Source organism: Podarcis raffonei, chromosome 1, assembly GCF_027172205.1.
Source record: "Podarcis raffonei isolate rPodRaf1 chromosome 1, rPodRaf1.pri, whole genome shotgun sequence".
Taxonomy (NCBI): Eukaryota; Metazoa; Chordata; class Lepidosauria; order Squamata; family Lacertidae; genus Podarcis; species Podarcis raffonei.
This window is the reverse complement of record NC_070602.1, coordinates 17,423,242-17,435,855: the sequence shown is the minus strand read 5'-3', so window position 1 is coordinate 17,435,855 and position 12,614 is coordinate 17,423,242. Positions and strand designations below refer to the sequence as shown.

At 41.6% G+C, this 12,614-nt stretch overlaps 1 protein-coding gene across 5 annotated transcripts in view; it reads left to right on the top strand.

Moving 5' to 3' along the window:
- EML1 (EMAP like 1) overlaps positions 1-12,614 on the top strand; it is a 128,676-nt gene that overhangs the window by 103,426 nt on the left and 12,636 nt on the right. For all 5 annotated transcript variants that reach the window (XM_053375220.1, XM_053375211.1, XM_053375228.1 and 2 more), the window contains 8 exons: positions 202-271; positions 3,411-3,521; positions 4,358-4,453; positions 5,024-5,158; positions 6,445-6,544; positions 7,616-7,770; positions 9,632-9,757; positions 10,248-10,379. In XM_053375220.1, the coding sequence (XP_053231195.1) occupies positions 202-271; positions 3,411-3,521; positions 4,358-4,453; positions 5,024-5,158; positions 6,445-6,544; positions 7,616-7,770; positions 9,632-9,757; positions 10,248-10,379 (925 nt within the window). The remainder of the gene's footprint in view (positions 1-201; positions 272-3,410; positions 3,522-4,357; positions 4,454-5,023; positions 5,159-6,444; positions 6,545-7,615; positions 7,771-9,631; positions 9,758-10,247; positions 10,380-12,614) is intronic.

Genomic DNA, 12,614 nt, shown 5'->3' with positions numbered 1-12,614 from the left:
GTTTGCACCCTTCAGTCTCTTGCGATACTTGTCTTCACACATTAGACATGGCAAGGGCTGAAATGAGAATGTTTCCGTGTGCATTGCAATAAATGTTTGGGAAACCATCCAGTCCAGGGTGTTCAGAATTCTTTTAGCTTGCATTGTGAACAGTGTTTGTAATATGAGATTTGACAAAGGTTTTTTCCCTCCCTCCTTCAGCCTAGCTGTCCATCCTGACAGGATCACCATAGCAACTGGTCAGGTTGCAGGAACATCTAAGGATGGGAAAGTAAGTCGGCCTATTGATCATGTTCAGAATTTTGCTTGTTAGAAATCTGTTGTTTTTATACTAACGTACTAATGTGCTAATATATTAATACTAATAAGGAGCAGGTGTGTTAAAAGTAAACCTCCAGGATTATATGTTGAAAGGAACTAGAGCTCCAATGTAGTGGAAATGATAGAAGAAATGATGTTAGTAGGGATATATAAATGAGGATGAGTTTGGTTCCTAGTTCAGTTTCCTTTCCAACCTAAAGCCATGTCATTCTTGGGTGCTTCGTGCTTGAGTATGCATTGATTGTGAAGTTTTGATTTGGATTCTTCATACAACACAGTCTGCTGGATGCATGTATGTAAATCTGGGGCAGCTGAATGTTTATTTTGTGTCCAAAACCCAATTCCTGTTGCATATAGCAGTTTCTGGTGTCAATCAATATCATTCCTGAGAACTTGCCACTTGAGAGCATGATGCGTCAGAATGAAGCCTTGAGTCAGATGTGGTGCTGTTTCACTTTGTTGGGCAATGTATACCAGTTCTGTTGGTAAATGATTCACGGTAGTGACCTGGTCTTATTTTGAAGTGTTGTCTCAGTTTGAATGCCCTCCTTAAGGAAACACACTTTGCATTTTTTTCTTTAGCGCTCTGTTAAAACTTTCTCATTTGTCCCAGCATTTCAGATAATAATATTTACGAGAACTGCTTTTGTTCCTCAATTTTATGCTATTCATTCATTTATTCATTCATTCTGTTGCATTTTAAAAAATATTGCACCTGTGTTGTACAAATTGTTCTTTCACTTTAGTACAAACACTCTTCTGATGAATGGTGGTTATTTATTCAGGCTGCCACTGCACTTTTGAAACTAGAAACTGCAAATAAGGCACCAGGAACTACTTCAGGATCATAAAATGTAAGGGCAGAATGAATGACATAAAAAAGCTGAATGCTTTGGAGAAAAGCATGAGCTTGATAGAGGAAATGTAATAAGAATACAAGGCCTTTCTAGCAATCCAGCTTCCTGTCTGTGTAGTGGGAAGCTTGCAAGGCTGTGGGAAACTTGCAAGCAGAACCCGAGTACAGTGGTACCTCGGGTTAAGTACTTAATTCGTTCCAGAGGTCCGTTCTTAACCTGAAACTGTTCTTAACCTGAAGCACCACTTTCGCTAATGGGGCCTCCTGCCACCGGAGCCCGATTTCTGTTCTCATCCTGAAGCAAAGTTCTTAACCCGAGGTAATATTTCTGGGTTAGCGGCGTCTGTAACCTGAAGCGTATGTAACCCAAGGTACCACTGTACTTATAACTGTCAGGCATAAATGTCACCATTTGATGGTACTAAAATATAGAATCTCCTTTTCCATTAGCTTTCTAGTTATGATGGTTGTATACAACTCCAGGATCTGAGTCAGCATAGCCCCTGAATGCCAGTCACTGTGGGTGCAGCACCCAGAGAGAATCTTGCTGTCTGTCATTTCCCCATAGGCATCTGGTTGGCCACAGTAGGAAACAGAATGTTGCACTAGATATGCATTTGTTCTAATCTAGTGGGGCTCTTCTTATGCCCTTGCTAAAAACACTAAAGCAAATTTTACAGTTACCGTGGTTGTAATGGAAAGTGGGAAAGGATCTGTATGAAAGACTATCGACCTTAGCCATTTTCAATAAGAATATTTATTATTACTATTAAATATTTGAACTAGTAAGGTTCACTGGCTGCAGCTCTTTCTTTTTTTAATTGCTCATTAAAGACTGCAGATAATGGAAATGCAATTCTTATTTTCTTGTTTATTTCAACGTGTTAAACCTCAAGTATAAAGTGATTTCTTTAAGTCTTCCAAAGGATTCTCCCTGCAGAGATCTTTATTGATAAAAAGACCAAGAACAATTCTGGCTAATCCTTTTAGTATTTATTCAGACTTTGCGTGAATAGATTTTCTTGCTTATAGACAGAACTGCCTCTCTGCAACTTGGGACTGCAATCATCAATAGGCAAATACTGTCTGTCAGTTGGCCATGGCTTTTGCTATTTTAAAGATTTGCAAAGATTGCTCTCTAGCGTTCTAACTCTGCATTGCAGACGTTATATAATCCTGTCAAACTCCATTAGCTGTCATTGAAGGGAGCACCAAATGCAAGTTGGATAGGCTGTGCATTAGTTATAAATTGGAAGCCTTATAAGACCTGTCGGTTTCATCTGACTTTTAGAGGGCAGAGTGAAGCTGTCAGAAGGTTAAATCTTTTTGTAATGTATTGGACCATTTTGGAAGTTTTGTATGGTTTTGTAGTTGAACCATACTCCTCACTTCTGGGAACAGCAAGCATGCCCCTTGGCCCCAATAATTCCAGGATGGGATCTCAAAAATGCTTCACGTGTACATAGGGAATTGATCTTTCCAGATTTTTCCCGGTATGACCTGACCTAATCCACATTTCTTAGACTAGTGTGCAGGTTGAACCACAACTTTCTATTGGGTTTTGTACCTCTCTGTATGCTGTGACACAGTTCTTGGCTAAAAAATTATCAAAACACATTCGAAAATTATATATTTTAAGAGAAAATTAGAAAGGAGTAGAAACAGAATGGAAGGAACTTACACTTGCAAAAGTGACATGGACTAGAAATAGAGTAAAATGCCCATCTGCATATCAGTGTCTCAGTAACCCCGACAACCACACTATACGTTAGACCACTATTACCCCTATATTGCAGATGAGAGGCAGAGGTTGAAAGAGAATTGGACCTTTTCTCCTGTATGTATGTGTTTCCATGAACAGAAGATGTTAAATATGGCTAAGATGCATTTGCAGGTATTTTCACATACTCTGATTATACAGTGGTACCTCAGGTTAAGTACTTAATTCGTTCCGGAGGTCTGTACTTAACCTGAAACTGTTCTTAACCTGAAGCACCACTTTAGCTAATGCGGCCTCCTGCTGCCTCTGCGCCGCCAGAGCACGATTTCTGTTCTCATCCTGAAGCAAAGTTCTTAACCCGAGGTACTATTTCTGGGTTAGCGGAGTCTGTAACCTGAAGCGTATGTAACCTGAAGTGTATGTAACCCGAGGTACCACTGTATTCAGATTCCTGCCCCACCCCACCCCCAAATCTAACTGCAGCTGTTGCTATTGTTTGTTCCATTTCTGCAGCAACTCCTGCCCCATGTCCGCATTTGGGACTCCGTTACTCTGAACACGCTGCATGTCATTGGGATGGGGTTCTTTGACCGGGCTGTCACTTGCATTGCATTTTCCAAATCGGTAAGTGATATCTCTTTATGTATTGTTGATGCGCTTTTTGCAGTATTTACAGTTCTAAAATCTGTTGTCATAACTCAATGGGACAGCTTCCTCTGTAAGCAAATGCTATTCACTTCTGTGTTAGGTTGTCCCCAGTGGAATGCACCAAATATTATTTTACTGGATTCTAGTTTTGCTGAGATAGTTTTGCTTCAGTGAAATCTTTTTCTTAGGCAAGAAGGGTTTAAACAAACAAACAAACAAACAAACAAACAAGGAATTCCCAAACATTTTTACTTCTTCTACAAGTGGAATTTTTATTTGTTTGCTGCAGATCTGTCTGTCTGAATTTGTGACCAAGAAGTCTGCTCATTCCTCTCCTTTCTCCCCTTAAAGTTTAGGGCCAAATTAGTTGTAATAAAACAGCAGAGGGCCTTCTTGTGATGCCCTCCCATCAGATGTCAAAGAGATAACCAATTGCATGACTTTCTGAAGACATCTGAAGGCAGCCCTGTATTAATAAGTTTTTAATGCTTGATGTTTTGTTGTGTTTTTATGTTGGAAGCCACCCAGAGTAGCTGGGGCAACCCAGTCCGATGGGTTGGTTATAAATTTGTTGTTGTTGTTGTTGTTGTTGTTGTTGTTGTTGTTGTTGGTGTTGTTGTTGTATTTTTGCTAAACAATTTTTTGTATATTTTCCTCAAACCTGCCAATAATACATCTTCTGTGTGGATGATGCTGTTTAGGTTTCATAAGGACTGGCTCGTAGAGAACTGACTTTCCAATTAGAATCTGTGGTGATATTAAATCACTTTTTGGTGCATTCCTCCAGTGAGATATTTCATGTTCTATTTCAGAATGGAGGGAGTAACCTTTGTTCAGTGGATGACTCCAACGACCATGTGCTTTCAGTGTGGGACTGGCAGAGAGAAGAAAAGCTAGCAGATGTCAAGGTATTTTGCAGTGAGATTGCTTTTATGCTACTTGAGACCCACCAGGTTTGTTCCCTCGCTCCTACCCCATTGGTGCCATATTCAGTGTAACATCTTGTAAGCATTGCTGCTAGCCTCCAGTGTGAAGAAGAAGAAGAGAAGAGTTTGGATTTGATATCCCGCCTTTCACTCCCCTTCAGGAGTCTCAAAGCGGCTAACAATCTCCTTTCCCTTCCTCCCCCACAACAAACACTCTGTGAGGTGAGTGGGGCTGAGAGACTTCAAAGAAGTGTGACTGGCCCAAGGTCACCCAGCAGCTGCATGTGGAGGAGCAGAGACACGAACCCGGTTCCCCAGATTACATGACTACCGCTCTTAACCACTACACCACACTGGCTCTCCAGTGTGGTCCAGCAGCCTCCCCTTATGTTCTTATTTGGCCTATATCTATACAGATTAATGTATTGCAAGGCACTTAACATCCCTCTGCAGCATATGAACTGACTATTGATGCTCTTAATGTTGTCTGTGGGCATTTTGACATGTCTGGTTTTTTTTGCAAATGTTGAAATAATTTTTCCCTCCTTCTAGTGCTCTAACGAAGCCGTATTTGCCGCTGATTTTCACCCTACAGACACTAATATAATAGTTACTTGTGGGAAATCGCACCTTTATTTTTGGACGCTTGAAGGCAGTTCTCTCATTAAAAAGCAAGGCTTATTTGAGGTAACAAGTGCTTATGTTCATGGGGGTTACATACGGAAGTTACATAGAAGAAGCCTATAGCCAAAGAATAGGCTGGCTGGTTCAAATCAATGTATGAACTTCACCTGTCTTTCTCCCAGTGTTGTATCTCTGGTCTTGTTGTCCTCCTAGTGTCACCAGGTCACAGTGCTGAAGGAGAAGCTGCCCATGGCAGGATACATCCAACAAGGTGTAGACCAGGGTTTCCCAAACTTGGGTCTCCAGCTGTTTTTGGACTACAGTTCCCATCATCCCTGACCACTGGTCCTGCTAGCTCAGGATGATGGGAGTTGTAGTCCAAAAACAGCTGGAGACTCAAATATGAGTTGTTGCTCTCCGTTCTTGGGTAAAAGCATCACGTTACCTACTATTGCAAATATGACTCTGATTCATCACACTTGCTCTTCCTTCTTCTAGTCAAAACTTGTATATCTTCCCAGCATCTTAGAATATTGGCTGTGATGTTATCTTTATGGTGCACAACCCAATATATACCCAAGATCTCCATAGAGCCACTTCCACAGGTCCAGTGATACTTTGTGGCTTGTGTTTCTCAAACAGCTGCAGACTGCTACCATTGCTGTATTGCAAACTACCGTATTTTTCCATCTGTAAGATGGGGGGACTCAGATTTAAGAAAATAGGGAGAGATGTATCCATGTATAAGACGCCCCCTAATTTTTGACATTATTTTTTAGGGGGGAAACCTAGTCTTACACATGGAAAAATATGGTATTTGTCAAACTGAGAGTTCAAAAGCCACATGATTTTTAAAAGCGTTCAAAGGGAAGTGCTGAAGATCCACTGGTCATTTGCATGACTTTGGGTCTACCTATAGTTGACTGTTGAGTCCAGGCCAAGCATGTGGAATGTGATTTCTTTCCCCCATATTTTTAGGGTCACAATCTGGAATGTCACTACAACAAAACCTTACATTCCACAACCAGGTATTTTAAATGCAGTTTTGATTTAAAGAGATTTCTTCAGAAAGGAAGATAGCTTTGAATCCATTATTGAACAGGTGTATTATGGCATGGATAAGGCATATGTGCAATGTATTCTATTTAATATACTTCAAGAATTTGTAAACATATGTTGATGTAATCTGTAAAACTTGGAATCTCTTGAGTGTTACTCATTTCTCTTGATTTTTATCTTGTGGTAAGCATGCAGTTTTGAAATTATCTAAATTGAATAAATAAAAATATATCATAAATATGTTATTCCCCTGTGATTATTATAAATATATCAAATCTCTTACCATACAGAAACAAGAAAAGCCAAAATTTGTTTTGTGTGTGACGTTTTCTGAAAACGGTGATACGATTACTGGCGACTCAAGCGGAAATATCTTAGTATGGGGGAAAGGTAAGAAGAGTAAGCGTATAAAACAGTAAATGACTACGTATGACAGAGATTTAACAGTTATTTCTTCTGGATTTATGCAAGTGCTTATTTAATTTTCCCTGGAAATAAAATGAAATAGAATTTATTCAGAATCAATTGGGGGAAGGGTATATTCTGTGAGAGCTATTGCCCCTGCACAAAGTATGCTACTTCTTAGTAATGGAAGGTTTGAGTGGAGCGAAAAATGTTTCCCTTTCTGAGGGAGGGGAGGAAGCTTTGCCCTGACTCGAAAGCCATCTTGTGAAGTGGTTCTGGCTACGTGGCCTAATAATTACATCATGCTGGCTATGGGATTCCTGATTAGCTGGGATTATGTTGTCAGCCTTTTGATGGTGATTGGCAAAAATGGTGTTAAAATACCTGCCAAGAGGCGGTAGCGAACAGGCATGAAAAAAACAAGATGTGCAAGGAGCATTTCAGTCCCCCGGAAGCAGAAAATAATCACCTGCAAAACATTTGACATGGTCCTAGATTGATAGCAGACACCTTGCATGTTTCAATCTTTACTACAAACATGGTTTAACAAATTAAACAGCTGATTACGTTCTGTGGCTACATTTAAGAAATAAGCTCCAAGGCTCACTGCAGCCACAAATATCTACTGGCCAACTTAAACCTGTTGGTTTAGACGAAAGGTATCTTTCAGTGTCCACAATATTACTTATTTACTTACGTTTCTGTGGTTTATATACGGCCGTTTGCACAAGCCCCCAGGTTGGTTTACAACCAAATAAGAAAATCTGTATTAAAATACATAAAGGATATAAAACATTACAGTTCTTAAAATGCATAGCATAACAACTTTAAATAGCAGCTAATCCAATTATCTAATCAGGTCTTTCCTCCTCCAGACACCCTCTGAAAAAGGTGTGTCTTAAGCAGCTGCCTTAAACTACAGGGCTGAGACCAGATGAACTTCAGTAGGGAGGGAGTTTCAATGTGACAAAACAGGCTTGCCGTAATAAATAAATAACTGAATCGCCAAATAAGATACACTGCTTGGTTAATAACTTGTTTTCTTCCCATATCTAGGTACCAACAGAATAAGCTCTGCAGTTCAAGGAGCCCACGAAGGTGGCATTTTTGCACTTTGTATGTTGCGAGACGGAACGCTTGTGTCTGGAGGTGGAAAAGACAGAAAGCTAATATCTTGGAATGGGAATTACCAAAAACTTCACAAAACAGAGGTGATGTCATCAATCCTTCAAAAGCGACATCTTAGCATTTCCTGTTTGAGAAGAGAATTGTTTTGCAGCTCGAATCCTGAAAAAGCTTTTCCCCACCCTGTCAACTTTTAAAAGACATCACTGTTTCTCGTGGCTAATGCCTATGTCCTCAGACTAAGAATATGAATATCAGAAGGGTCATACAATGCATAGATTTTGAATACATAGATACAGATCCCAGACATTTGCCCAGCATAGTTCTCTACCTTGAAATACATTACATTGCTTGAATCATGAGAGGGAAAGGAAACAAGAAAACCCTTCAATGCAACCTCTCCTTCTTGTTAACCTCACCAAGTTGATACCATTATTTTTCTCTGCCTGCCTTCACTAAACAGCCCTGGACTGTAACTGGTCTCACATACTTCCAATACTTGGTAGAGTGGTATGGTACTTGAGTAGAAAGAATAATAGAGCCCCAAACTATCCCCCCCCCAAAAAAATACCCAATTACGCTTTTACTGAATAGTTTCGTAGAATAAGAAATTAAGCAGGTTTTGAGCAAATGGTTTTAAGTTACTCATAAGAGCAAATTGAAAAACCAGGTAGAGGAAAAAACTCAACCAACCTTGCGTATTCTGGACTGTTCCCTTAAATCAGCCGATATTTATCAGTTTGCACCCTTCTTGGTTTCTTTCTTCCATAGTGCCTGTCTGTGCTTTCTTTTTAGTATTCCAGCTCTCTTATAGCATTTAAGCCCCTTTTCTCTCCTTTGCAGCTCTTCAAGTGTCTTGACTCCACAACCTTCTGTCTACCCTATTTTCTGGCTTATCTTAATACAAGCTAGGCTGTGTACACTCACCATTTACATCAAAGATTCATAGGAACATGTATCATACTATTGGTCCATCTGGCTCATTGTCAACACTTACCGGCAGCAGATCGGCAGGGTTCCAGCCCTGTCTGGAGATTCAGGGGATTGAACCCTAGGACCTCCTGTATGCAACGCTGGTGCTCTACCTTGGAGCTACAGCCATTCCCTGATTGCATCCAGCGTGCTCCAAACACTGGTTAGGGGAAGCAGTGTACACGCGACTTCTGCCACCACCCATGCCTGTCCTGTTGTTTCTTACAGAATGCTGTGGTTTCCCCACCCTCAAACCAGCTTCGATCCAAATTGAGAAAGGGGCAACCTGTCGTGTTTCAAGCTCATAATGTGTATGCAGCTTTAGCCAGCCTGTATTGTTTCAACCATGGGTCTCGCAACAGAGAACAAGGTGTAAAATAAAATAGTAATGACAGCAAAGCAGAATATTGGCCTGGGCAGCTGGGTGGGCAGCTCAGTGGGTAGAGCATGAGACTCTTAATCTCAGGGTCATAAGCTCAAGCCCCGTGTTAGGCAAGAGAATCAAGCCTTGCAGGGGGTTGGACTAGATGACCCTCATGGTCCCTTCCAACTCTATGATTCTGTGAAGAGGAACAAGGAGCAGGAAGTGATGGCAAGCCGGCTGCTGAGCGACTCAAGTGTTCAGATGGATTACTGAATAAAAATGAAAACCACTACTTTTTTGCAACACTAGCATAAGACACTTCCCTTAATTGTCTCATTGGAGGAGGGAATGACACAACAACAAATCGTGCAAAGAAAACAATAGCTATATTTTGTGGAATTGTAGAACTGGAAGGTACCCCGAAGGTCATCCCTTGTGATGCAGGAATCTCAGCTAATGTATCAATGACAGATAGCCATCCAACCTCTGCTTAAAAACCTCCAATGAGAGTCCACCACCTTCCGAGGAAAGCACTGTAGAAAATGTACACTGGAGGGGGGAAACTACATGCCAGCTTGATTAACCAATATGCTTTTGAATTTTGAAAATAGATTCCAGAGCAATTTGGGCCAATAAGAACAATAGCAGAAGGGAAAGGTGACGTCGTGTTAATCGGCACGACTCGGAATTTTGTTCTACAAGGTTCCCTCTCGGGAGACTTTTCTCCCATTACCCAGGTAAGTACTTCTTTGAGCCCATTCCTTCTTTAAGACCAAAGTTTTTGAAAGACAAAATCATAGTGTTCATTTTTTAAAAATCTGAATTATAAGAGGTTCCTTGATCTCTACTCTGGAGGAGCTGAGAGCTTGCTGAATGCGTAATTGCTGCTGTCACATGACGTACGAAAGGGGAGGTGGACAGGACGCTGTCCCTCAAAGCTTATGAACTCAGTTTGGGTAGTAGAGAAGGAAAGGGGAGAGGAGAAGGGCAATGGGGCAAATAGCAATAAGCGAAGTTACATCCACATAGGTTTCATTTCAGTTGCGGGTGAAAATAAAAGAGTTAAGCTAAGCTATTAATGAAAAAGAGGATCCAGAAGTGGGATTTGAAGGAAGAGGGAGAAGGATTCTATATGTCCCCCCCCCCCATTATTACCAATAAAATATTAGAGAAACTCACAGTGTTCTGTTGTTCATGTTCTGATGAAACATTGCTGTATTTATTAAGGGTCATACTGATGAGCTTTGGGGACTAACAGCCCATCCTTCCAAACCTCAGTTCTTCACTTGTGGGCAAGACAAACACATTACACTCTGGGATGCCATCAGTCACCGTCCAATCTGGAACAAAATTATAGAGGTATGATATCCTTTTTTCATAACCCCACCACCTTTACCAACCACAGTGGCAGTGTTCAGACATCAAGGTAAACTGTCGTTAACAGTTTACTGTGCGCAAGCTGATTGCGCACGCCCCCTTCACTTCTTCTATTTTGCTAGTACTGGAGAGCAACGTCGCAATTCCTGGTTTAGTTTAACCTCTGAAGCAGGGATCGTGGATGCTTTAGCTTGGATGTAACAGGAAGTCAGAGCTTGGGGGAGAAACAAACCATTAACAGTGTCTTAGCATGGCGAGGATACAGTTCTGCCTACAAAACCTACAAATAGGGATTTATACTGGTCCTTGAATGAGTAAAGGTAAAGGGACCCCTGACCATTAGGTCCAGTCGTGACCGACTCTGGGGTTGCGGCGCTCATCTCGCTTTATTGGCCGAGGGAGCCGGCGTACAGCTTCCGGGTCATGTGGCCAGCATGACTAAGCTGCTTCTGGCAAACCAGAGCAGCACACGGAAATGCCGTTTACCTTCCCACCGGAGAGGTACCTATTTATCTACTTGCACTTTGACGTGCTTTCGAACTGCTAGGTTGGCAGGAGCAGGGACCGAGCAACGGGAGCTCAACCCGTCACGGGGATTCGAACCGCCGACCTTCTGATCAGCAAGTCCTAGGCTCTGTGGCTTAACCCATACTGATTGAGAAAAACTAAATAAGACTGATCTAAACTTGTAGAAAAGGTACTCTGATATTAAGGTCCTTTGGGAGAAGTGGAAATGGAATTAATGTTGCGGTATTGCTTAGGCTTGTCCGTTCCCATTTAAGAGCTTACATCTTGCTTTTTGAACTTACTCTTCAGAATGCAGAATTATATTGGTTTTATACCAAGTTAATAGTCCTGACTTCCCCCAAAGAATCTTGAGAATGGTAGCTGATAATTTTCTATCACAAGCATCTACTGCCCCTTCTCACAGTTGGCTTAGCAAAGGGAATCTGTAGCTGAGCTGCCCCCTCAGCAGTGTCGCTCGGTGTCGGAAAGACTGGAACGAGGTGGCTCATTTGTTTCCCCCAGCAATAATGGCTTCTGCCCCTGTCTGCTTGCTTAGTCTACTTGACCGCTTGGAGCAATAGCCAAGCGCAGTTCAAGCAAATATCACGTTACTGGCAGTGAGTCTGATGACACGGATGAGTTTTTATTTCAAGAATGGTATGCTTCAACTTGAGAGACTCTTAACATTTGAAATCCCATCCAGTGCAGCGCTGTGCAGGCATTCCTCCAAGCTGGATACACCTGCTGAGCCTTGGTCATTTCTGAAGTTACATTTCAGCCCGCTAATGGTAAATTTCAGTTTGGCAAATCTCAGTTTATGCTGATGAGGGTGACCTTCCATAGTCTGTGAGGAATCAACTGCTTTTACAGATGAGAAATTATCTGATCAATTATGGTTTGGTGCCTGGATGATAATAAATAGGTCTGCTCCAAAACTGATCTGTCTTGCACTGGGACAAAGGTGGGAATAATATTTCTGTTGTGAAATAATGGTGGTCGTTAGGTATGGTATTGTATCTCATGCTCACTGAACAAGCTCATTCCTCACTGGGCTGTTTTGAGGGTGGGGGCTGCCCCTGAAGTTTGTTTGTTTTCCTCCTGAACATATTTTGCACTTCTGTAAACCTTGAGGTTCCTGTGCATCTGCTTATCATATATACTGTAAATATTAAGTGGGCATCTTTTGGAGATAACCCAGCCCATAAACACTGTCAGTACACTGATGGAACAACAATATAACAGAATAAAAGCTCTCAACTCTCAAAGTGTTGGGGGGCAGAGCCATGGACATCGCAAGGATTCTTGTTTGGGGACGCAGGACTTTGTTGGGGGGCAGGACCAACATGCTTGGTCAGTTAAGTATTTCTATTGTTTTACTTGATGTTGGGGGGGGCAGCTGGTCCCCCTGGCCCCCCTTGGCTATGCTCATGAGCAGAGCTGGTGACTGTGTTCCTAGTCCCCGCCATGTAAGTCTGACAAGAGGGCAGTTGAAGTCACTGGGTTTAAACAGGCTTACTCTGTCACACATTGTGGCCGTACATTTTCAAAGTGGAAAAATGCACTTCTCTTGTAGTGAATGGACATAAAACAAACAGGAAGAGATTAATATTTATTAACTCCTATTTCCCATTCCTCTTGATTATCACTTGTACCTCTCAGGTTGAGTTCACCTCTTATTCTATAAGAATAAATGTGTATCATTCGCTTTGT